This window comes from Eublepharis macularius, chromosome 15 (assembly GCF_028583425.1).
Source record: "Eublepharis macularius isolate TG4126 chromosome 15, MPM_Emac_v1.0, whole genome shotgun sequence".
NCBI classification, from domain to species: domain Eukaryota; kingdom Metazoa; phylum Chordata; class Lepidosauria; order Squamata; family Eublepharidae; genus Eublepharis; species Eublepharis macularius.
Window position 1 is genome coordinate 21,903,857 of NC_072804.1, and position 25,798 is coordinate 21,929,654.

A 25,798-nucleotide genomic window follows, 5' to 3' on the forward strand; every position below is an offset into this window, starting at 1 on the left:
GAGATCAGGGGGCGGGGCCACCAGCCATGTGAACATTTTCAAAAGGTTCTGGAACTCCGTTCCACCGTGTTCCAGCTGAAAAAAAGCCCTGCTCATAGAGCTTGATGTGCCCCGGAATATACAGGAATGATATTGAGACTGGACTAGCTAAAGGTTTGAAGGCTGCAGAAATGGAACTTCTTTCAGTCGCACTTTAGATAAGAGATCTGATAAAGCACGCCAGAATCTGGCATAGATTGCACATAGTCCAAGGCCAGGAGTGCAGAGTTGTAATATAATATAAAACTTCAATATTGTCTTGCCTGCTTGTCATTTTAATACGCAGATGCTTCTAGGATTTTACTGACACATCGATCCTGTCAACAGTTGAACGTGTTTGTATATACTGGGCTTACAGTGAGGCTCCTTCTCATCCAGAAGTCCTGATAACATACACATTACACTCCTAAGCACACACACCAGACCTACTGTGATAGAAAGCTAGTGATTATTTATTTATTTATTTATTTATTTATTTATTTATTTACTTATTGTCCACCTTTCTCACTGAGATCCAAGGCAGATTACACAGTGCAAGTGAAAATACAATCTAAGCAAGGCAGATTACACATTGCATGTGAAAATACAATATAAGCAACTGCTAGGACATTCATTGAGCAAAGTACAATTATGAGCAGCAGTTTCAACATCCAGAGAAAGAGATACAATAGGGAATGGAAGCAGAAAAGTTTGGAGAGGGGAGCATGAAGCTGTGCATAGAGATGAAATCTTCCTAAAACAAAGCATAACTAGTTTATGTGGCATGATTAGCAATGTGGAAACTGCCTAGTAGAAGCATGTCTACACCAGTAGATAGTGCCCAGCAGAGTAGCGTATAGTTCCCGTCCCTACCAATACATCTCTCTGAGCTACTTTTTACGACTCAGCCCTATAATCTGGGTAGAAGGTCCTTCTGGATAATTCAGTTTTGCATAGATTGTGGGAAACCAGGAGAGCAGAAGCTTTCCTGAACTCCTCAGGCAGGCCATTGCATAAGGTGGGGGCTAACGCAGAGAAAGCAAATCTGCAGGCAGCTGTTGATTTTGCCCATCTGCAGGGTGGTATCTGCAGAAGGCTCTATCCAGACAAGTGAAGCGACCATGCGGAACATAGGGAGAGAGGTGGCCCCACAGAGCTATAATAGGAGAGCTATATTGTAGGGATAGGGTCTCAGATGCTTTGCTGATGAGTTAGGGACCATAGACTTCATCATTATATTGCCTTACGTATTATCTGTCAGGGTTTGCTGCAGCCACCGCTGGGCGGGGCGCCGGCATGCCTGGCCCTGATGTCAAAGGGGTGTCAGGGATACTGCAGGACCCTGCTCTGTGGAAGGAGGAGCAGTATACATCACCCAGGCTCCCTCTCAGTCCACTCGCTGGCCTGCTCAACCTGCCCCAGCCCTTCCCCCGTGATCCTCTCCTTCCTCCACCTTTCTCACTCTATCACTCCTACTCAACCCACCACACCCTGTTGGAGGGCTTCCCTTTTATCCCCTCAGCCTTGCCATGCTCCACCTGCCAACCACGCCCTCCTGCTGCCTTCTAACCATGGCCCTAGCTGGCTTAGGCAGCTGCACCTGTGCTCATTTGGCTGGAAGCACTGGGCTGGGCCACCTGTGCCTCATTGGCTGGCTATCCAGCCTCTCTGGCTGGGTTGACGGCTGAAGGCAGGTCCAGCTGAGCCTCCTTGACTGGCTGCCCATCTTCTCCCCCAGATTGCCTCAGGCAGCTCTACCTGGTGTTGCTTTGCTCCTGGCATCCCTTGGGCTAGGTTATTGCTTTCAAGCTGGGCTGCAGGCTGGGGCATGGCTCTGGGTTGCTGAGGCTGCTTCTCCTCCCTGGCTGGTAAGACTTCAGTTTGCCCAGCTGCTGGTTGTCTGTCCCCACTGAGTTGCTGAGGTTGCTTCTCCTCCCTGGCTGGTAAGACTTCAGTTTGCCCGGTTGTTGGTTTCCTGTCCCCACTGCCTTTGCCCTCCCCCTCCCTGCCTGGCACCCTGGACTCCCACTAGAGGGTGGACTAGCTGGCCTCCACCTGCCCCTTCTAATCCTCTGAGGCTTGGGTGTTATTTTCTGTCCCTCCTGTGCAGGTAGGTTCTGGCCGAGGGTGCCTGCTGGGGTGACTGGGCAGCTGTCTCCCGGCCGGCTCCCGGCCTCTCCTCCCAGTAAGTCTAGGGGATCTGCTGCTTTAAATATGTACTCCTGTGTACCACCTGTGCTCCATGTTGTCTAATGTCAGCCCTAGAATTATGTTCTGCTTCAGTATTTTTTCTGCTCTGTATTGGATTCTTGCTAATACTCTGTCTTTTAAACTTGTATCTATTTACCCTATGGCATTGTTTATGGAAATGTCCTTGATACTATATTGAAATGTACTTGATACTGATTGTACTAATCTCATACTGTGTAACACACCTTGAGTCTCAGTGAGAAAGGTGGAATATAAATGATGTAAACAAACAAACAAACAAACAAATATGAGGAGTTTAGGCTATGAAGGGCTTTGAATGTGATAATCCCAAGGAGTGTGCACTAAGGAAACTTCCATTTCCGTTTCGGTTCTAGGGCATGGTGTTCCAGAACTATTCCATTCCACTACAATTTGTTCTGGTTGGGGCAGTGCTGGGTCAAAACTGGTGCATTTTCTTTTTTCATTGTCATGCGTTTCAGTCTGTTGTGTGCGCGTTGGCTGCGAATACATGAATACACACAGTTTTTTCCAAGGGGGGAGGTGGGGAAATGAGGCTCTGGAGCAGCTGCTTTCGGACACAACAGCACCAAAATCGCACAGAACACAGTCTTCCCTTGAAACCATCAACCCACCAGTTTGAGCACATGTAACAATGGGACTCTGTCTTTATGGACCCTGCGGAATGCTTGAGGAAGGTGCCCATCAAGGCAAGTGTTGTGCAACCTGCGAAGTGCACAACTATGCACACACTGTTCTTTTCAGGGCTTTTTTTCTGGGAAAAGAGGTGGTGGAACTCAGTGGGTTGCCAGCACAGGGGGCAACTCTTGGCGGGAGGTGGTGCCCCTGGTACTACATGTGTGCGCGCAAAGTGCACGCATGCTCCCAGGGCCAATGACCGCTCCAGTGACGCAGAGGGCAATCTCAACTCCCCTCTGTCTGGAGATCAGGGGGTGGGGCCACCAGCCATGTGACCATTTCCAAGAGGTTCCGGAACTCCATTCCACCGCATTCCAGCTGAAAAAAAAGCCCTGGTTCTTTTCAAAGGGGAGAGTTGGCGGAATGAAGCTGTATTTCAGTCTAGCAAAAACCCACATCATGCCCAAACCCATCAATCCAATGAGTTTCGCCTCAAGCACGTGAAAACTCACCCAACCATGGACTCCCCCAAAGGCAAGTGTTGACAGCTGGACACATACAGTGGTGAGAAACGTACTGGCAAAGTGGTGCCAGCTGGACACATCAGCACAACGTGCAGGCAGGAAAGTTCTCCACTGACAACCAGTACAGTGCAGTGAATTTTTTTTTGAAAAATTGCTTCTTTATAATAGTGACAACACCAATTAATCATTGCATTTGAGTCCTGATGTTTTCCCCTGTGCCTTGTAGTTTAATTTCCGTGATAGGGGTGTGTGAATCCTCCTCATATGAATCAGCTTTGCAGCATTCTGGGACTCCTTTTGAAACTGCTGTCTGCCAACCTGTCCTTGCGCTATGCGCAGAGCACACAGAAAGGGAGGGCTAGATGTTGGTTTTTCCTTCACGGAAAGGGAAGTAGAGGGAGGACTTCTTCTTTTCCTCCTATTTTTTTTTTACTAATAGAAGAGGGAGACTGGGCAGGTTGCTGGCCACCTGTCTCCCTTTTGGTTTAAAACCATTAACCCAGAGTTGCATGAAAAGGAAGAAGAAACAATGGCGAGAACAGCTGAAAATGAAAAATCTGGCCAGACCAGTCTTGGGCAGGCATGTGCGAGCGTCCAAAGCCCACACCTGCTACCTCACTTGTCATTTCACGCTGGATTAACAGTTTTGATCCGAAAAGCACCAAAGGCTAGAAAGCTTTCTGAGCAAGATGAAGTTTCTCCTGGTGCTGCTCAGCCCATTATATTTGGAGGACTTCTTAAGTCACAGGGGTGGCTCTGGCACCGTGGCACCTAAGCGAAAGGCAGCAGCAGCAGAAGGCCACTCAGTGGGCACCAACCAGCTCCAGATGTCTGGGTCTTCTTCAGTGTGGCTCTCCTTTAATAATTGCCCTTTTTCTTTTCAATTGTCACCCTAATCTGCGTAACATGAACTTTTCCAGCAGCCGGGGGCTCAGAGGCTGAAGGAGACCCCTCCCTCCTCAACCCCACATACACACGCCCACGTTGGTGTTGCTAGCCTTTCCTTGCATTGTGCATAAAAGCACACAGAAAGAGATGGCCATGGTGTCGTTGGCACGAATGGCACCATGCCATCTGCTGCTCCTCTCCCCAGGGCAAAGCAAACCTTTTGTGACTTGATCCCGATGAGCCACTCAATGCCCATGCCATTGCCAAGGAAGTGCTGAAGAAAAAATGCACGCACACACGCTGCGCACATCCCCATTCCACCAATGGAGTTAACTCTAAGGGCTCGTGATGGATCCAGCTGGTCGCATGAGGCATGCAGACAGTCTTGCCATTAAGGAAAACAAGATGCTGCCGAATGGCGCGCCCCACTGCCTGGCCTGACTGCACAGCCTTCGCACAGTAAGAACCAAAACAACACACAAACCTTTTTCAGTCGGGGTAGGGGCTGGAGAGTGGGGAGCTCATTGCAGCCTCTTTTCTTGACTTTGTTCCGCCATTCCGGAAGTCACTTTAATGAGCCAAATCAGGGATTCCTTTGTGTATTTTTGGCTTTCTTTCATTATGCACACCCTTAGTCATGATGTTGAAATGAGCCTGGTATCTGATGGGAAGCCAGTTGAGTCACTGCAGAATGGGAGTGATATGCATGCTCCGTCTACTTCCTGAGAGTAAGCAAGCTGTGTTCTGCACCAGTTGGGGTCTCCTAGTCAACTCTGAGGGAAGACCGTTGTAGAGTGTATTGCAGTAGTCTATAGGGTTGCCAGGCCCCTCAAGCGCCCAGCAGGGGATCGGGGCCTGGCTCTTACCTCTGTCCTGCCTGGGGGGTGCACTTCCAGGAAGTGATGTAATTACGCTGCGTACACCCCCCCCAGCGCGCCCACGCTCCACAGGGGCTTGTGTTGGGGGCTGCTGTGGAGTGCAGGAATGCTCCTGCACTCCATAGCGGCCCAAAACGCACCTGCAGATCGGGCCTGTTTTGAGGCACTGCAGAGCGCAGGAACGCTCCTGCGCTCCACAGCGCCTCAAAACGGCCCTGTTTTGGCCTGGATTGGGCCCATTTTGAGCCGCTGTGGAGCACCTGTGCGCCGCAGCATCTCAAAGTGGGCCCGATCAATGCCAAAATGGGCCCAATCTGTGGGAGCGCGCAGCTCCGCAGAGGAGCGCACATGGAGGGTGTGCACCCCCCACTGGCCAGGTAAGTGGGGCAGGGTGTGGAGGGCGAGGGCGGGGGATCCCCCGCCCCCACCAGGGGTCTGGCACCCCTAGTAGTCTATGTCTTGATTGTACCGTGCTGTGAATCCAGGTGGCCAGATCAGCCATGTCAAGGTAGGGGGCCGTCTTCCAGGCTAGTCTGAGTTGTGAGAAGGCCTTTCTTGAAGCTTCATTTATTTGCTTCTCTAGCAGCAGTGCTGGAAGAAGTATAACCCCTACGCTCTTAACTGAGTCAGCCAGGGCCAACTGAATCCCATTAAGGACCAGAAGCACAATGTCCTTCAAGTTCTCTGCTTTTCCAACCAGCATCACTTCTGTCATTGTCTGGGTTTCATTTCAATTTGTTTGCTTTCAGCCAGTTGAGAACAGCTGTCAAGCAGTGATGACTAAGTAAATGTGTATGTTCTGAGTATATTTTACATTAAAAAAAAACTATAAGGGCATTTTGGATGCTGACTCTAAAATCATTTAAGAATAATGATTAACTGAACATAAAATTCCACAGTGAGACAGGCAACTTATATATTTCATTAGCTCATCTTACAGAGGGATAAATAGATATAAATATGTACCTAGTACAATTGTGAGTCACTTTGCAAAAAATGGTATGCAAAAAAAAATGTAAATCGCAATTAAACAAATAGAATAAACAGATCCTTTTTTAAGATGAAGTTTCCCCAGTCCAATTATGTCTCATCTATTGCTTCATAAAGTTTAGGTTAGGCAGCCATGTTAATCTGTAGTAGTAGAAGAAACGCTCTCAAAAAGTGAGTTTTGTGCAAATCCGTATCTCCACTTATAGTAAGTTCTGATTTAAATTGTTAGATGTTAGTTGGCATATTCTGGCCTTTTAGTAGCATTGCATTAGTATGTTTTAGTCTTTGATTGGTCCTGATGGATTTCTTTTAATTTTGCAAGTTAGTGTTTGTTATGAAATTATGTATCCACATATAGTCTTGTTACACTCTTGCTGTATTTTTTATATGCTATATTCTGGTCATTTTTATCTCATTCCTTTCTGGTCGCTGACTGTAACAAAGAATAAAGAAAGAAAGACTCTCAAAAAGCTTATACCCTGGAAAATATTGTTGGTTTTTAAGTTGCTACTGGACTTTATTTTTGTTCCATTGCTTCACAGATACCTTTGCTTAGATGATTTTTTTTAAAGAAACACATTTGAATAGAAATAACTCCTTTCTCTCTTATAAAAATACCAACATTCCAGTACCAATGGAAGCAGTGTGATTTTTTTTTAAAAAAACGGATCCTGTATCACTTTAAATGTTTTATTCACATTTGAGGGGGGTATTCCATCATAGTTGTCTAATGAGTTTATCTGTACGATGCATATCTCCAAATCTGTGCTTGTTGTAGTCATTACAGGTTAAAACTCTTCTTAAAAAATCTTAGGTGCAAACCTGATAAAAGTAATGTCTGACCTGTTCCTTAGATACACCCATATTCACAATTGAATTTACTTTCCCTTCACTTCCCCTAAATTACTCTATTATTTATTATTTATACATTACAGAATAAATATTTTAACCCTTAATGATTACAATAACTATTTCAGTACATAATGACTTGATTTGGTTTTTCCTCATTGTGTTGTACTGAACAATCCATCTCTGACAATCTTGATTAGTTAATGAGTCCATATCAGAGGCTTTAATTAATTTCTCCACAGTTGTCGGGTTGGAGCTGCTTTCTGTTTTGACCCCAATTCACAATATCACAACAGCTTAGCCATTGGTAAGGTAGAGTTGGCAGGCAACCAAAAAAAGCCATTTTAAACTAAGTATAGATCTAATGCAGCTAAAGTTGAATATCTAATTTTGATTTGCTCCAGTAAAGCAAAACCCTCCCTGAAAATTTGAAAATTCAATATTCATTAGATTAGGAATTTCAGACTCTGTGGAATTTTGAGAAAGAGTTTTGGATTTTTTTTTCTATGCTGGCAGAAGGAATCTGTTAGAATTTAGATTTGTGAGATGGGTTTTGGATTTTTAAAGGCCCCCTCCTTCTTGCATATTTTAAAATAGGATTCCAAAAAAATGAAATGTTTGGAAAAGGGTATGGAAGATTTCACTTTTTGTAGAGGATACAGAAAGGAAAAAAACCCTTTCTCATAATAGTGTAATTTCCCAAGCTTACTAACATTTATCTCGTCATAATGCGTTGTGCTGGGTTCCGGGAAGTGGTGTCACTTCCGGAAGTGACATCATCACGCATTTCCAGGAGCGCGGGCGCACTTCGGGTGCACACATGTGATAATAGAGAGTTCCACCTCTTCTTTTCCCAGAAAAAAAAGCCCTGGTTACCTTGTTAGGGCCGCGTATTGCTGAAAGGTTAAGGTTAGTTTTGAGTTTATCTTAAAAGTCAGGACGACAAAAATATGGAATTGAATTATGAATTTCTCCCTGGGAACTGCCTCCTATATTCTTCCACCAATAGTTGGAGGAGGGTGGTCAGAAAGGGCAATATTGCTATTGAGAAATATGAGTCTATTCTATTTTTATTGCTTTGTCCCTCAAAGGTGTAGCAAATATAGGCATCAGTCCCATTTTAGCCTTATTTATTTTAAACTTTTATATGCCTCCTTTCCACCCAAACAGGATTTCCAAGGCAGTGTACATCAAGGCTTTAAAACCTTAAAATATCCTTTAAAATGTATAAATGTTTAACTATGCATTACAAACCTACAGACATACACACAAACACAATCGGAGAAAAGGGCCAGTACGAGTTCCACAAAGGGAAAACAGAAAGCTTGAGAGGAGTGGAGGAATTTTGGTATGACCACTTTTTTACCCCAGGCTTCCTCAATGAACTCAGGCCAAAGGTAAATTGTTTTCACCTCTTCCAGTTTCTCATCACAATGATCCTCTGAGATAGTTTAGGATGAAGGAGAATGACCATCCAGAGGTCACCTAATTTGTTTCATGGCTAAATTGGGACTTGAACTTGCATCTCAGTTTGGCACCTAATGACTATATCACACTGGTTCTGTGGTGTAGTGGTTATGAAAATAGCCAGCAGAGAAAGGGTTAAGAAGAACACCCTTCCTACTCGCTCTTCTGCTTCCAATTGCAGCTATGGGCCCTGTTACCCAGTGGGTCTCCTTGCAAGTTTTGTGGGGTAATTAGTAGCAAGGAGAGGCTAAGCAAGAGGAGGGCTGACTGCAGGATCTTTTGACCGATGTATACGAGGATTGCTTCCTCTGGAGAACACTTTAGTAAACAAACAGATGGCCAACAGGTGTGGTTTTTATTAAAGAAGCATTAAAAGAGCAATGGCACAGAACGTCCATAGCACTCACACACAGATCTAGCTAGAAAACAGTAAGAAAAGTGGGAAATCAGTGCCAAAGAAGACTCATAGGGCCAAGCTACACATGATGAATGACACTTGAACGGCAAGTGGATTGAGTGGAGGGCAAGTGAACAGGGAGAAATACACTTGCTGTTCAAGTGTCATTCGTCATGTGTAGCTTGGCCCATAGTTACCAATCTAGAAGAGGAGAAGGCAGGACATCCTATGGAGCAGCAACCTTGAACAACCAGCAGTTCATGGCAGGGAGAAGGAGGGGACTCAGACAGAAGTCTGAAGGGGCAGGGGAAAAGATCCTAGAACACACCAGGCTGCTAGAAAGCTGCCCTTTTTATAGGAAAATTCACCCTTTGGGGCAGGATGGAGCCTTTTGCCCATCACAATAATTCAACAAGCTGTCTCTGGAATTGTAAGGCAATAAAACCAGAGGCGGTTTGATCAGGCACATCTTTTGATACCAAAAGGTTGATTTAAGGCTCGCTGAGGGTGGGACAGGAAAAGCCCTCAGATTCCTGAGTGCCTGCAATTAGGGAGGAGGTGAGGGGGAAGATCAGAGGGGTTGGAATCAGGAACTCTGGCATGGTCACTTCTTTGATCTGCAGATTGTGCACACCTCCGGGGGGGTTGTGGGGCTGTTAGCTCACCTTTCCCATGATCCCCACAATTCAGTACTTTTCCAATCTTCTGGTCAGGAGATGGCAACTGTATTCCTGCATTGCCAGGCAGCATGTGTTGAAGTGTAGGCCTGTTAGGGTGGCTTACAACCCAGTGCTTCAACTCACATTGTGCTCAACAGTTACAAGCAGGGAGATTATTTTTTTTCTTAAGCCTTTTGTGAGCAGCTCCTGCCTGTTCAGCGGGTTACTGCCTGTGTATTCTATCTATATTGTTCTATAATCTATATTGTTCTGACTTTGTTATATTAAGTTTAATCATTCATGTTTCTGTTTATACACTCTGCTATTTGTGATTTGTAATGGCCTATGGCTAAATACAATAAATTTACTTACTACTACTGCCTGTGTATTCAAACAGTACAGTATGAAGGGCTTTTTTTCAGGGGGAACGTGGGGGAACGGAGTTCCGGAACCTCTTGCAAATGGTCACATGGCAGGTGGCCCCGCCCCCTGATCTCCAGACAGAGGGGAGTTGAGATTGCCCAGAGGCAATCTAAACTCCCCTCTGTCTGAAGATCAGGGGGTGGGGCCACCAGCCATGTGACCATTTTCTCCGAGGGCAACCCACTGAGTTTCACCACCTCTTTTCCCAGGAAAAAAGCCCTGACAGTATGGTTCAATATTTCCCATGCCTGATGACAGTCCTTGTCTGCCCCTTCCCACACCTATAATTGCTACATAACCTCTGCAGCCAATCATTATAATAAAAAATGAGCAAACTAACCAGTCAGCCAATGATTATAAACTTTCTCCCTTTCTTTTTATATAGATAGGAATTGTGGTCTGTTTATGTGATCTTTTTCTTGCTGGTCATTTGACTGTACTAAATTTGAATTTGAAAATTTGATTATAAACTTTTAAAAATAAAAATACCTTTGATGTTCATTTAAGTATCTGTTATCAAGCTCTCTTGTGCATATGCATTTTTTGCACAATCTTATACTGCCCCTACCCCCAAATCATTAATTGTCTGACTTTCAGCTAAACATTAGGAAGAACTTCCTGACAGTCAGAGCAGTCCCTTAGTGGAACGGGCTTCCTCAGGAGATGGTGGGCTGTCCTTCTTTGGAGGTTTTTAAGCAGAGGCTAGATGGCCATCTGACAGCAATGCTGATTCTGTGAACCTGGGCAGAGCATGAGAGAGAGGGCAGGAAGGCTTACATCAGTGCTTAGTTGTCATGGCCCTTCTTACATGCCCAGGGTAAGGCCAATTACAACCTTGGGGTCAGGTAGCAAATTTCCCCAGGCCAGTTTGCCTAGGGACCCTGATTGAGTATTGCCATCTTCTGGGCATAGAATAAGAGTCACTGTGTGTGAGGTGGAGGAAGGGCTTTTTTTCAGCTGGAACGCAGTGGAACAGAGTTCCGGCACCTCTTGAAAATGGTCACATGGCTGGTGTCCCCGCCCCCTGATCTCCAGACAGAGGGGAGTTTAGATTGCCCTCTGTGCCAGCACGGAGAGCAATCTAAACTCCTCTCTGTCTGGAGATCAGGGGGTGGGGCCACCAGCCATGTGACCATTTTTGCTGAGGGTGATTTAAACTTTAAAAAACTGCTCCCTTGTTCCAGCTGACCCAAAGTGACATCATTGTGCGATCCTGAGTTCCACCACTGGGTTCCACCACCTCTTTTCCCAGAAAAAAAGCCCTGGGGGGAGGTATTTGGGAAATTCCTGCATTTTGCAGGGGGTGCACTAGATGACCCTAAAGGTTCCTTCCAATCCTGTGATTCTATGCTTCTATGACCCAACCATTCATCATGATCCTGGGGGAGAGCCAATTTCATGTCCCATACAGATGTGAAAGCATCTGCAAGGCAGAAGGAAACAAAACTGAAAAGCCATGGCTACTTCACAGCTGCAAAACTGTTCGGCAGTTGTTCAGGTCTGCTGGCAATGAGGGGAGCAGAGTCGAGGCTTAGTTTACGAGTGAGCACTGCTGTCAAAACTAGAATATTTACCTGCTGTACATGTTCACCAGAGTGTTTGTGGCATCCCTTATTGCAACACTGTATGGGTGCAGGTCTTTTTTTTAAAAAATAGAAACTGGGGAAAGTACAAATGCAAAGAACTCCGTTCCATGCACAGCTGAAGTCTGACATTGCAATTCTCATTGTAAATAAACCTCAGCAACAGTTTTGAAAATGTATTTGTATTCTTGACCGCATCTCAAGACCAAACATTTGCTAGTCTGTTTGAATGATGATGATTTGCTTTTTTAAAAACTTTGTTTCACTTTATTCTACTACATTTTTTAAAAAAAAATTCTCAGTGCCGTTTCAAACTCCGTAGCCTTCATATTCCTGTCTAATCCTTGAGATTAGCATCTTGTCTAATGTAGCCAAATTTGTCATTTTACTGAATGCAGGAAGTAAAGACTTTATGAGAAAGGTAAAGTCAAAGAGAAGACTGGGGCCAAAGCAAACAACTGGGGTTGTGAATAGCCTTGTTGCAAGATTTATGGAATGGACAGTCGAAATTTTTTTCTTGTGTTTTGTTTCCTCATATATTGATGAAGCAGATTTACGCCCCCCCCCCCCAAAACCTTGGCTGATCTTTCAGGAGATAAAGCTGAGGTTAATGATTCACCATTTGGGAGAGGTTATAAAAGAGAAAAGTTCCAGGTGGGTACAGGTGGGTTTAATGATTGATTAGTCATTTTTAAATCATCCTTCTCTAGGTGGCTTATATCAGTGCTCTTTAGACTGTGACTTGATTTCAAGTTGTTGCAAACGGCATAAAGACCTTTTGAGAAATGTGAGTATCCAGGAGGGTTCAATCGTGTGTTCTTTGTTCATAGGTTTTTAATTCTGAGCAAAGCACGGATGGGTCTTGATTAGGAATGTCATTAATGTGCAAATGCTACTTCTGTTTCTTCTACTAACATCTTTTTGAGAATCTTTAAGTGTATTGATATGTATCTTGTCTTATGATTGTCCCTCTTCAAGATGGTTAAACTTAACACTATATATTATGGGTTTTAGAGAATATGTAGAGAATCTGTAGTACGCTGGTAGAAAATAATCTTACTTTCTGGAAGCTAAGTGTATGGTTCTAGAGTGCTGTAACTATATCTTTCAAGTGTTAAGAGCACAACTTCTGCTGCCAAAACTACTGAAACACGTTTTCTCCGGTATAAAAGCAGCAAACTTGTTCCTATTAATTTCTTTCTTTTCCTTTCCTTTTTGGTCTAATAGGCACCTGATCATTATTAACATCTGTGCTACAACTGGAACAGTGCTGTCTATAGTAACTATTTCTAGAGCATCTGATTTTCTGAATTTCTACATTTACCTTATGCAGTTGCACAATTTTGATGGTGTAGAACTATCAATACAAAACAACTAACAACACAAAACAAAAACCACTTCCCCCAATGCATAAAGCAATAAATATGTATTACTCTCTTTCAATAAAATTACTTAAAAAAAAAGGATACTCTCATTTGAAATCAAGGCATCTGGACAATATTAGTAATTGCAAATGGGTTACATGAACAAATGCAATTTAGCCAAAGTTCATTCCTTGTCAGTCTTATTGATTTCCGTGACACAGAACCAACTTCTTGCTTTCAAGGTAAAACCAGATGTAATGGGAGTAATGAGAACAGCTCACCTTTTTTGGAGGTATTTCTTTTCACCCAGGACAGCAAACTACCATGCAGTGAGCTCGCATTGCTTTGGAAAGTGTTTTGTCTGTCTTCATCCTTATTTGCTTAACCCCTCCTTTGAAATCAATGGGACTTAATAGTATTTAAATATGGCTTCACTGAATTCAATGGGTTTTTTTGTTTGTGTGTAACACATTTGTAGTTATGTAACATTTCAGAACTTCCTCCAGTATTGACTGTGATAATACAATTTGACAATTATCAGACAAAAGTGGAGCCAAAATAATATACAAGAAAAGAAAGAGCCACAGGGAAGCATTTTCCAATTTTTATGCCTCAGTTTTGCGATTTAACTAGCAGCCTAAATAGCCCAGTTTAGCCCAAGCGTCAGGCTCTGGATGACAGGATATGGCAGACAGATCCCTGGATCATTATAGCAAGACACACGTCCTTGGTTAAATGACTTTTATTCAGAAATCAGATCTTTTCCATATTTAGGTCCAAAGGTCTACTTAGGAGTAAGGCAAGCATCTAAGTAGCTCGAGTAGAAGTTTGACAAGAATGGGAACATGGGAAAAATACATCTTTTTTCTACCCTGCTTTTCTTCCCCCTCCCAATTCCCAAACAATACCGGCTTTTTTGGTGTGAGAACATTTTTCATATTTGTGCTATCATGTTGTGCTACTAAGAAGACAGACATATCATAGTCGGGGGGTGGGGGGAGTCCAAGGTCGTAAATAGTCGAGCTCAACAGATAACCACTTGTGAAAGCCTGAGAAACTGTTAGTATACTAGGTAACAGGAAATTGAGTTACTCCAGGATCATGGTTACAATAACTGGCATTAGAACATAAGCATTAGAACTAACATTGGCATGGATGAATGGGCACAGTCATACATGACACCAAGCTTGTCAGAACGTGGGAGCTAAGCAGGATGGGCCTTTTCTGCCCTGGCCCTGGCCTGGTGGAATGCTCTCCCAAAGGAGATCTGGGCCCTACAGGACCTTTTACAGTTCCGCAGGGCCTACAAGATGGAGATGTTCTGCCATAAAAATGGGATCACTGCTCACTCTGCAGAAGAAGGCAATGGCAAACCACTTCTGCTCTTCTCTTGTCTGAAATGCCCCACGGTGGGGGTCGCCATGAGTCAGTTGTCTCAACAGCACCTCCACCACCACCGCCTTTTCCATCTCCTTGCAATTAACCAGGCAGTCTAAATCTGTAGAAAACTGCAATGGAAGAAAACTGTTTGTAATCAGGAGTTACAAAGTGAGCATTGCCTTTCTGAAACCAAACAAACGAGTAATTGGGATTAGAGATGGGCACGAACCAAAAAAAAACCTGAACCATGTGGTTCGTGGTTCGTCAAATTTCACAAACCACGGACCATGAACTTTCACGAACCTGCCCCTAGTTCGCGAATGGGTTCATTTGTTTCATGAAAATGGCACATCCAGGTCAGAAAATAATCACTTCCGGGCCAGCAGAAGGTCACTTCCAGGCCAGCAGAAGGTCACTTCCAGGCCAGCAGAAGGTCACTTCTGGGTTAGCAGAAGGTCTGCAGGAAGTCCATCCCCTGTTGCCTAGGAAACTGATTGATTGGCACCAGGCTTTCTGCAGTGACGAACCAAAAAACAAACCAAATGAACCAGCCTAAAAGTTCGTGGTCGTTCGTCAGAAATGGGATCTGACGAACCACGGTTCACAAACCACGAACTGGCCTGGTTCGTACTTAATTTTCGTTCGTATTTCGGTTCGTGCCCATCTCTAGTTGGGATCCATGTTTGCATCACATTCATACAAACATGACTGAATGAATGAGAATTTGTTGTCAATCTTAGCTATGTTGGAGGGTGGTGCAGTGGTAGAACATCTGCTTTTTATACAGAAGGTCACACATTCTATCCCTCGTGTCTCCAGTTAAAAAGCTCAGGTGATGTGGAAAACTTCTATTCCAAGATGTGGAGCAGAAGAGTTTTTAGATTTAGATTTGTTTTTTAAAAAAGAATTATGTGCTGGAATGGTTTCCATTTCTAAAGATTCATTGCTTCATAAAATAACAAGGATGTCATTGTCAATAACATATTAGGCAAGGCAGGGCAATTTCAAGGTTATAAATATTGTTATTGAGGTGATTAGCTGTAGGAATCATGTGAGAGAATATGTATGTGTTATTGATTTGTCAGTGGGGGAATAAAACCACAAATACAAGTAATAATCCAAATAAAAATCAAGTTATGAATTTATTTATTTATTTCATTTATAATCTGCCTTACTCACTGAGACTCAAGGCAGATTACAGTGTGAGATTAGAACAATCAGTATCAAGGATATTTCCATACAGTCTCAAGGACATTTCCATAAACAATGCCATAAGGTAAATAAATACAAGTTTACAAAGCTATCGCATTAGCAAGGATCCAACACAGAGTGGAAGAATTGCTGAAACAGAACATAATCAGTTCTAGGACTGATATTAGACAACATAAAGCAACAGGTAGTATATAGGAGTACATATTTAAAGCAACAGATAATATGTAAGGCAACATGGTAGTGAAGTCTATGGTCCCTAACTCATTAGCGAAGCATCTGAGACCCCCTCCCTACAGTACCACCCTCCTATCTGAGTAAAAAGCCTTTTTGAATAATTCAGTTTTGCATTCACCTGAGTGTCCCTGCAGGTCACATCAAAACCAAAGCAAAAATTCTTATTTACATCTCTCCTTCGTACATAGTAGAAGGGATGTTGTAGTTCACCAGTATGATATGAAATTAATACAAGTGATATTATGGAGAGCCAGAGAAGTTAGCTATGTTAGTCTGTAGCTGCAAAATAGTAAAGAGTCCAGTAGCATCTTTAAGACTAACCAACTTTGTTGTAGCATAAGCTTTCAAGAACCACTGCTCTCTTCATCAGATGCCTCTGACGAAGAGAGCAGTGGTTCTTGAAAGCTTATGCTACAACAAAGTTGGTTAGTCTTAAAGATGCTACTGGACTCTTTACTATGGAGAGTGACAGTGAAATGGAGGTGCCTCACAATGTCACCTTAAGCAGAGTTACACCCGTCTAAGACCATTGACATCAATGAATAGCGCTGAAAATTGTGGACAACCACAACCATGCCATATCATACACAGTTGTGCTAAAATTAAAGTGTGGTTGTGTTTTTATCATCAATTGAACCAATAGAAGTGTATTATCTTTAATTTTTTTGCAAATATTATTTCAATAAAAATAAATTCCACATAAAGCTTGGAATTTAATATAATGTTTAAATCTCGCTAGATTATTTTTTTCCCTAAACAGGTATCTCAGTTCATGTATTTCTTGCAATGGGGACATAAAATTAACACGAGGAATTTTTTAACATCTTGTTACTAAATAGAAGTTGAAATAAATACAGTCGATTAGACCATGTTTTGTATAGGGCATTGGAAAATGTTCTGATTCAATATTTTTGTGTCATTAATTTTAGTAACCTATACAAACTGTGATAAGGGATTTAATTGTTTATTGGTCGATGCTTGGCGAATTGTGATGCCCTATGGCTATAGACAATAAACTCTTTTTTTAAAAAAAAAATTATTTCAATTATTAACAAAACTGTTTACAATATGAAATACAACATGGATAAATCGTTGAAAACTACATAACAGGGAAAGGTAAAACATGGAAAGACAAATTCAAGTGGAATGATCTGATATATTTTGGATTATAGATTCAGGATTGTTTGGACAATAAACTCTTTTGATTTGATTTGATTAATATTCTTTGTTCAAAACCCACATCAGTGCCTCTGCCAGTCAGAGCAGACAATCTTGACCATGCTAGACTAACCATCTAACTCAGAGCCAAGCTACAACCTTACACAGGTTGGACACTTGTCAGCTTCCCTCAAGTTTTGATGGGAAATGTAGGCGTCCTGGTTTTACAGCTTGGCTCTCCATTACAGCTGCAAGACCAGGATGCCTACATTTCCCATTAAAACTTGAGGGAAGCTGACAAGTGTCCAACCTGTGTCAGGCATCACTTGTAGCTTGGCTCTCAGTAGACAGAAGCTGCATGTGTCCTCTGTTACCCTCTAAGCCCATCAAATAGCTTTGTAAACCACGATCTCCACCAGCATGCGTCTCACTGAAATGATAGCACCTGCTTTATGAGGTATTTTAAAACAAAACCTCCAATTTTTATGGATTGTTTATATTATTCTGGTAATTAAACATTAACCAGCCATTCAAACGCAGCACCTGAAAATTGGATTAGGTGCCAGTGAGAAGACTGCAAATTCATGGAGCCATTTGGTGTCAGCTCGTCAGTAACAAAGTTACGCCCCCCCCCCCGAAGGCGTAACCAAATATCTCAATGGTACATAAATACTCTTACATATAAATATTATTATATATATTTTTTAAAAAATTAAATATATTTATTTTAGAAGAAAGTGCAATGTGCTAAAAGTGCGCAGGATAATAAATGCAATAATCCATAAGTAATCAATATCATAACACCGGTTTGGTATAATCCTGACAGTGATGGATTGCCTGTCGTATTGATTTATGAGCCTTTGATAAAGTGGAGTATGAAACGGGAATTTATATGCTGGCTGCACCTGTCAGGCTGCTTCCAGCAATGCTCTGATTTCAGCATGAGCTTCTGAAGTGACTTCAAAGAATCTTCTTCTTTCAACACAAGAAAGAGAACAAGAATAGAGTATTTAATTACTTATCTTGCGGATTCTTGTTATTTCTCTTCAGCGGCTGGATTTGTGGCCATTGTGCCTGTAAGGAATTGTTTGCTGTATATGTCTGAATATTTATTGATGGTTAGGATTTAAAATATTTAGCTTTGTATATAGTTATTGTATTTATTATCTTGAGCACTTTTAGCACATTGCACTTCCTTCTAAGACAAATATATTTTAAAAATTTTCTTAAAAAATATAATATTTGTATGTAAGAGTATTTATGTACCATTGAGATATTTGGTTACACCTCCGGGGGGAGGGGGGGGTCCCATCTTTGTTAGTGCCGTTTCAGATTCCGGAAGAGCCCTTCTTTGTTATTCTATATTTGGCTTTCTTCAGCTCAGCAGAACCATGTTGACTGCTTGAAAAAAAGGCTGTGGTGTCATGATAGGAACCTAAGCCAGTCCAAGTTCTTCATTTGAAGAAATCATGAAAATCTAAAAGATGACCCACTTCCAAGTACCATTGTAATTTCAGTGGAAGACTTAAAAAAACAGTTTATTGAAATTACCAATATAATTGTAATGATTTCAAGTAAATGGGTGCATGTGTCTTTAAATGCTTGGTGTGAGCTAGGTGAAGAGTGGGGGTGAAAGAGAGGGATGCGTGAGCGATATGATTGGTTGGTGACTGAGAGGCCGTTTCCACATGCTGTTAAAGAGACGGTCTACTTACTGAAGGGTGGCGTTTTTTCCCACAGATTCCAGATGCCTCCGATTTCAGAGCGGAAGCAGGCCGTTTGTCTTGCGTCTGATCAGCGTCCTTGACCCGGCACAGGAAAGAGCGGGAAATCCTGGTCTCAGAAAAGACGCTGATCAGACGCAAGACAAACGGCCTGCTTCTGCTTTGAAATCGGAGGCATCTGGAATCTGTGGGAAAAAACGCCACCCTTCAGTAAGTAGCCCGTCTCTTTAACAGCATGTGGAAACGGCCAGAGTGTGGGCGGAGTGAATGCAGTTTAGACTGAGGGAGAGAGAGAAAGGTTTCAGTCAGAGGAAAGCAGGCTAGCTGTGTGCTGCCTGAGTATATGTGGAAGTGTTCATGAGAGAAATATAACCTGTGTGGAACCTGAACTGAGCATGTTTGTGAAAGGACACTCAGTCAGGGAAAGGGAGGCCGGCTGTGGGCTGCCTGAGCAGGTTTCATATTTCTGTGAATAGGAGTCAGAGGAAAGCAGGCTAGCTGTGTGCTGCCTGAGGAGTTTAAGCATTTCTGTGAGAGAACTACTGAGTTAGAGAAAGAGGCTAACTGAGTGTGAAGCCTTAGAAGACATCGGTATGATTGAGTTTAAATGAAGTAACTTTAAGAACCGAGAACTATGTTTATGAAACCGATATGCTTCTTGACTAAATAAAAGTCTATTTTGTTATATCCCAGAGTGGCTGTCATTGCTATATCCCATTCCTATCCTCAGGGCCACATAGAACCACGAAGGAGCCTGACACTTAGGAACGTTGCCAAAGGCAAAACTTAATTAAAACATATTGGAATATAATATTCTTGGTGGCAGCTAACTACCCAGAGGGTGTAAGGGGAAGATTAAAAGAAAAATATACCCCAAAGAAAGTAAAGGTCATAACAATAATGATCTGCTGTAGGGCCATATTATTCATAAGGCTGACTAGGCCGAAGCCTAGGGGCCCCACATGGACTAGGAATCCATCAAATTTTTTTGCTGAGGCATACCCCCACATAAATTACAATTGATTCTCTTATATAACCTCTATTAATAAGATAATTAACTGCTTCCTTATTGAAGTGAAATAAATTATCTCTTATATTAAAACAATTATCCATAAATTATATATTTTTAATAAATAATAAAAATTGTATTCACTTCAAAATATTATAGTATTGAACAATTATACCCCCAAAATGTGCTTTCCTGAGGAGTTTTACTAGCACAATAAAAATATTTTTAAAATTGTGGATAGGATTCTTCAGAAGACCCTCAAAACGGATATAGGGCTACATACTGCAGTCTAGTACCTACCGTGCCGGGCTCAGGCTGTCAGCAGTAGTGGGGTGAAAGACTGAAGTTCCAGACGGGGCCCCAAATACCTGAAAGCCTAGGGGCCCGGCCAGGGGATTAATACAGCCCTGATCTGCTGCAACTTAGAGCCAAAACACACGAGAAGAAATACCCAGGTTCAGCACGTGTTCTCTTACCTCAAGGTTTGTTGCGAAGTGTAGGCGTCCTGGAAGCTTAAAGTTTAGCATTTACAGAGCAGCAGGAAGGGGAAGGGAAATACAGGCGCCTGTATTTCCCTCCCGGCTGCTCTGTAAATGCTAAACTTTAAGCTTCCAGGACGCCTACAGATCCTGGCAAACCTTGAGGTAAGAGAACATGTGCTGAACCTAGGTATTTCTTAACGTGTGTTTTGGCTCTTAGATGCCAAGGTTGGTTTGATTCAGTCAATGGATGCTATTGGAGGGCGGCCTTTTCCTGGCCGTGGGAGCAACTTTCAGTTGGTAAGGACTTAAAATGAACAAGACAAGTGTGATTTATCATGTCTTGATTCTTACTCTTTGTGGTTGATAGCATTGTGCCAAGTTGGGGTAGTCGATTGGGTAATTGTCCAGGACAATATGTGACATCAGGCCTTGTCCACACTGCCCAGGTCATCACTGCAGCCACATCACTATGGCACAAGTTAGTGGCAGGCAGGACTTCCAGCCAGACTTCTGCTATCCAGGAGCCAGTTGGGATATAACTCTGAAGCATGATGGTGTCCTGGTGGAGGCTTCATCTGAGAATCTCCCCAACCTGGAGAGGGAGGGAAAACTCTTGTGAGACAAGCCTATATTATGGGACCAGAAGGTGAAGGAGAGAGACTTGCAAGGTTGTGAGGAGTTAAGCTAAGCTCCCACAACTGGGGTCTGAGGAATCGGACATTGAGGCTGCTCTTCTCCCGAGGGCAGCAGCCAGAAAGAGAGAACGAACCCACCTCCACACAGTAATAAAGCATCTCTGGGAGAGGGTATAGTTCTGACTGCTTTGAAAGAGACAGTAATGAGTAGACATGGGCACAAACATGAAAAAAAACCAAACAACGAACGCTGACGAACATGATGCTGTCATGAACACGTTTGTTGTTCATGGGGGCCTGCAGCTCCCCCCCCCACGTAGCCTTCCCTCCCTTCTAATCCACTTACCTGGCCCTTTAAAGATCCCTTTAAACTAACAGCTGGCAGGCAGCAGGGAGGATTCCTGCTGGACGTCTTGCTCCCAGGGAGCTGCTCTGGAGAAAGCCGACATGTCAGTGAAGCTGAGCAGGACGCCCAGGGAGAAAGTTGCAGCTGCCCGCCCCCAAAGATCGTTGAGAGCAGGCTTGTGACTGGAGGAACGATTTGCAAAAGCTGCTGCTGCTGCCGGCTTTCTCTGGCTCTTCAGGCAGCGATTCTAACAGAGAGGGGAAGGACATTGGGACTTCAGTTCCCAGAAAAACTTGCGAAAACGATCAAGTATTCTCCACATGAAAAAAGTCACGTAGTTTGGCTCTCACGTGTATTCCTCCCTGTTCACTTGCCATCCACTTGCTCTCCACTTGATCAAGTGGAGCACAAGTGAATGGCAAGTGAACAGGGAGGAATACACGTATGGGCCAAGCTACAAGTGACGAATGACACTTGAACGGCAAGTGTATTTCTCCCTGTTCACTTGCCCTCCTCTCAATCCACTTGCCGTTCAAGTGTCATTTGTCACTTGTAGCTTGGCCCTGAGTCTGTTCACTTGCCAGGCAAGTGTCATTCACCACTTGTAGCTTGGCTCTGAGAGATGTGGTTTGATAAGTGTGAGGATGCGAAGCATTTTAAAGGAATGAACCAGCACTTAAACTGGGCCTGGTAGCCAGTGCAGTTGCCACAGCACTAGAGTTCCAAGCAGCTGAACCCCAGAAAGAAATCTTGCTGCTGTACCAAGTGGAGCTTCCAGGATGCCTTAAAGGCAGCCCTACATAAAGCATCTTACAGTGGTACATCCACACTGGAGGTTACGGTAGTACAAATCAATGTAGCCGGGTTAGCAGAGTTTAGATAAGGGGCCAGCTTATGAGCTAGATGTAACTGAAAGAAAGTGCTCTTAGAAACATCACCGACCTGCTTATCCATTAGCAAGACTGGGTTCAGGAGCGCCCTCAAGCTCTGAACTTCAATCTTGATGGACAAGTTAACCCTATCTAGTTTGGTAGATCAGCTCTGGCCAAACATTCTGCCTTTCAAATCAGCATCTTCTCTGGGATAACGCTTCAGCCACTTGACCCCAGCCTCAAAACTCTGAGGGTCAAGCTACAAGTGACGAATGACACAGGTTGGACACTTGTCAGCTTCCCTCAAGTTTTGATGGGAAATATAGGCGACCTGGTCTTGCAGCTTGTCTCTCCGTCTGCTGTCCAATGAACTTTTCAACTGCCACTTGTCCAACATTCCACCAAGCTGCCTACATTTCCCATCAAAACTTGAGGGAAGCTGACAAGTGTCCAACCTGTGTCATTCGTCACTTGTAATTTGGCCCTCAGTGTCATCATCATATTGGTGTGAATGGAACCCAATTCAAAGCTCCTGATGATCTTGGCCAATAGTCTTACATAGAGGTTAAAGAGCTTTGGGGTTTAAATGGACCCTTTGGGCACTCCACACATCAGGTGCCCTCTAGCCAAATCTCCCTCTCCTAGGGTAACTTTCTTAGCAACAAGAAAAGAACAGAACCTTGGTCACAAGGCTGTACAAGTTATGAGGAAGTGACAGAGTCTTCATTCCTTTGAAGTTTCACCTGGAAAGGTGACAGCTCCACCTAGTGAGGAAGGCTGGCTACAACCTTGGGCCTCTATGAGACTGTGCCGAAGTTTGGAGGTAGGTTGTAGAAGGAAAAATGGAAATACATTTAGCCAAAGTAAGAACCATTCATTTCAATAGGACAAATTTCAGTACACACGTAATTGTGATCATACGCTTTTTTTTGCTGGAGCGTTGCCTTGTAGAATTTTGTGAACTACAAGTGGGGACCCATGAGAATCACGTGGGGATGGGGTGTGGATTCCGTACCCCCACATACACACTGTGGCAGGGACCAGCAAAACGCCCCGCAACTTCTCCAGAAGCGTCTCACCTGTTGATTTAGGGATGAATTTCAGTTATGACTGCTTGAAGATGCTGGCAGGGGGACTGGAGGGCTGTGACCCATCTTCACATCTAGCCAAAGGGGAGTGGCTGGTATGGGCTGAGTGAGAAGAGTAAACGTGTTGCCGAAGTAAAAGGTGGTTCTGGTGACCTTGAAGATGTGGCTGTACGGCCATTTCCGTAGAAATGCTCTGTTAGATCCTGAAGATTTTAACCATTATTGGTCGGTCGCAATCTACCCTTTGGGAGGCAAAATGCTTGAGAGGGTGGCAAATGCTCAACTCCAGATATTCCTTGGCAAAAGGTCCATTTCCATCTGGCTTCTGACCCAGTTATGCTTTGCTTGTCCTATTGGACAGGGACCGGAGCATCCAGTCCTCTTTATTCTCCTGCATTTCTCAGTTACTTTTGATAAAACGAATCATGTCTTCCTTTTGAATCAGCTGTCTGAGATAAGAAGTGTGAGTGTAGGGAGGGGGAATACTACATTGCAGCGTGTTCAGCAGGCTGGTTCCACATTGCGGTGCTCGGGAACCTGTGGTGTTTATGCAAGTTTCACAAGATGGCTTCCCGGAGGTTGCACAAGTTGGCTTCCCAGAGGTTGCAGAAGTTGGCTTCCTGTCTTCTCTCCCATACTGTTAAACTTCTGCATGAAGCTGCTAGTGGTGGTGATGGTGGGGGGGTGTATGAGCAAAGCGCTATCATGATGACTGTCAGTTTTGTTTCTCCTTTTCGTGAATTCACAAGACTGTAGATATTATGAACAGGTGGGCTGGTGATGGCCAGTGGAACAGTCCAGATAAGATCAAGAGTATTGTTGGTTGGTGAGAGAGCTTACCAGGGAGTGAGAATTTTCCCTCTTCTGAATGGGTTTGCACTCCTTCTCGCAGATTGGGGCTCAGAGCTTCAGGATGCTGGAAATACCAGCCCTGCAGATAGATGCTCACCCTCTTTCACATGCCATGATGACTCTTTCAGCAAGTTCTGCTGCTGTCCCACCTCTGGCCGTTGCGGAAACCTGTGGTCTGGCCACTGCTAACCAAGCCCTGCTAACATCCAGGGTAGATTAGGTCTAAGAAATAACACGGATGACTCTGTTTTTGATGATGCTGTATACAAAGATATTGCTATTTATTCTGAGTAATAAATTCTGAGTGCTGATTATTAGTACAGGAGTGAATGGCGAGTGTTGTTTGCACACCCATAATTGGTGTGCCCTGATTGAACTGGGCAGGGAAATCCAGTTGCAAATAATTGCTAAAGTGTGTTGAAAGTGGTGGGCAAATTGCGGCCCGAGGGCCACATACGGCCCGCTACAGAGTTTTTTGTGGCCCACCAAGACAGTCAGAAAAAATTAAATGTGCTTGCAGCTATAGATGATATGAAATTAGCACAATAAATAAATTGAATAAAACTACCACTATTTAATTTATATTTATTGATTTTTATGATACAATTTATACCTTTTCTGAAATGCAAAGTTAACTAATGAATGCAATCATTTTAAAAGGTGTGGCCCTCCGCTAACCTCCGCTCCCACAAAGTGGCCCCCGAGCCAAAACAATTGCCCACCCCTGATCTAACGGGTGTGAAAACATCCAACGTATCACAGAAGCAATTCTCCTTTTAGGACTTCAGTCAAGCCTATGTACCTTCTGAAACATAGCATTATACGTTCTCTGATTTTTTTCCCCTGTTGCTTTACAGAATGCAGCCCCCAACACTGCAGTTCCCGGGTAGAATGTGGCATGGAGTGGCTGTGAAATTAAAATGTTTCACTCCTTGCTCCATTTTCTCGCTGCCAATACCCTCCCCCCTCCAAAAAGCTGTCTTCACACCCACTGGGTGAATCTGTGCATTTTCCCAAGTAGAAGTGAAAACAGTTTGAGAGTTATGTATTTCAGTGAGAAACTGTCAAACCACTCAGAGGCCCCCGCCTCTCCCATGCCAGATCCCCCCTCCACAGCCTGAAGTCGGTGGAAGACGTGGTTTTGCAAATGGTTTTATATGTACTGGTTGCAGATTGTAACAATAAACTTGAACTTGAACCTCCCTGTCCACTTGCCCTCCACTTGCTCTCCACTTGATCAAGGCTGTGCAATCCAGTGGTTAGACATCACTCTGGTTTATATGGCTTTGCCTTTAAAATGTTATCAATAAACTTTCAGAAATATTTTTTTTCTAAAATAAGATCCCAGTGTTGCTGTGTTCTGATTGTATGATGCCACACAGACCTCACTGCAGAGGCGTGTGACGTTTTGCTTGCTTCTGTAAGTGCTCTTCAGTGGGTTTGCAGAAGTAAAATTCTGCCAGACAGTTAGTTATCAGAGGATTCACTGCAAACATCTTTCTGTATCCCCAACAGATCTCAAAATGAAAAACAACTGCACAGAGACTAAAGAGAAAAGCAACGGCGAAGTTCAAGATAATTCTGTAGTGAAAAAAAAAGTTGTAAGTGGTACTTTATTTTTTTTCCATTTTAAAAATAATTTAACACGCAAACAAGAGTTTTGATTTGGCAGTCCAGTGATGCTCTGATTGTTAATGATCAATCTATGTGAAGTCACAGACCTCAACTACTTAGCAATGGAATCAAGGGGCTATCGTTTTCAGGGTGTGTGGATCCAAGTTATTGTTTTTGCTTCTATTATTTTAATTACATGTTGCAGATTCACTTTTAAAGGGTTTTCACATTTTATGGTTTGATGTTATGGTATTTATGCAGTGCTCGTAAACTGCTTTGGGTATTTTTGCGACAGAAGGGGAAAT

The 25,798-nt window shown here is 43.4% G+C and overlaps 1 protein-coding gene across 1 annotated transcript in view; it reads left to right on the forward strand.

Annotated features, from left to right (window-relative positions):
- The first annotated feature begins 1,790 nt into the window (after positions 1 to 1,790).
- SLC2A9 (solute carrier family 2 member 9) overlaps positions 1,791 to 25,798 on the forward strand; it is a 116,750-nt gene continuing 92,742 nt past the window's right edge. The window contains exons 1-2 of the mRNA XM_054999401.1: positions 1,791 to 1,961; positions 25,395 to 25,480. Of these exons, the coding sequence (XP_054855376.1) occupies positions 25,403 to 25,480 (78 nt within the window). The 5' untranslated portion in view covers positions 1,791 to 1,961; positions 25,395 to 25,402. The remainder of the gene's footprint in view (positions 1,962 to 25,394; positions 25,481 to 25,798) is intronic.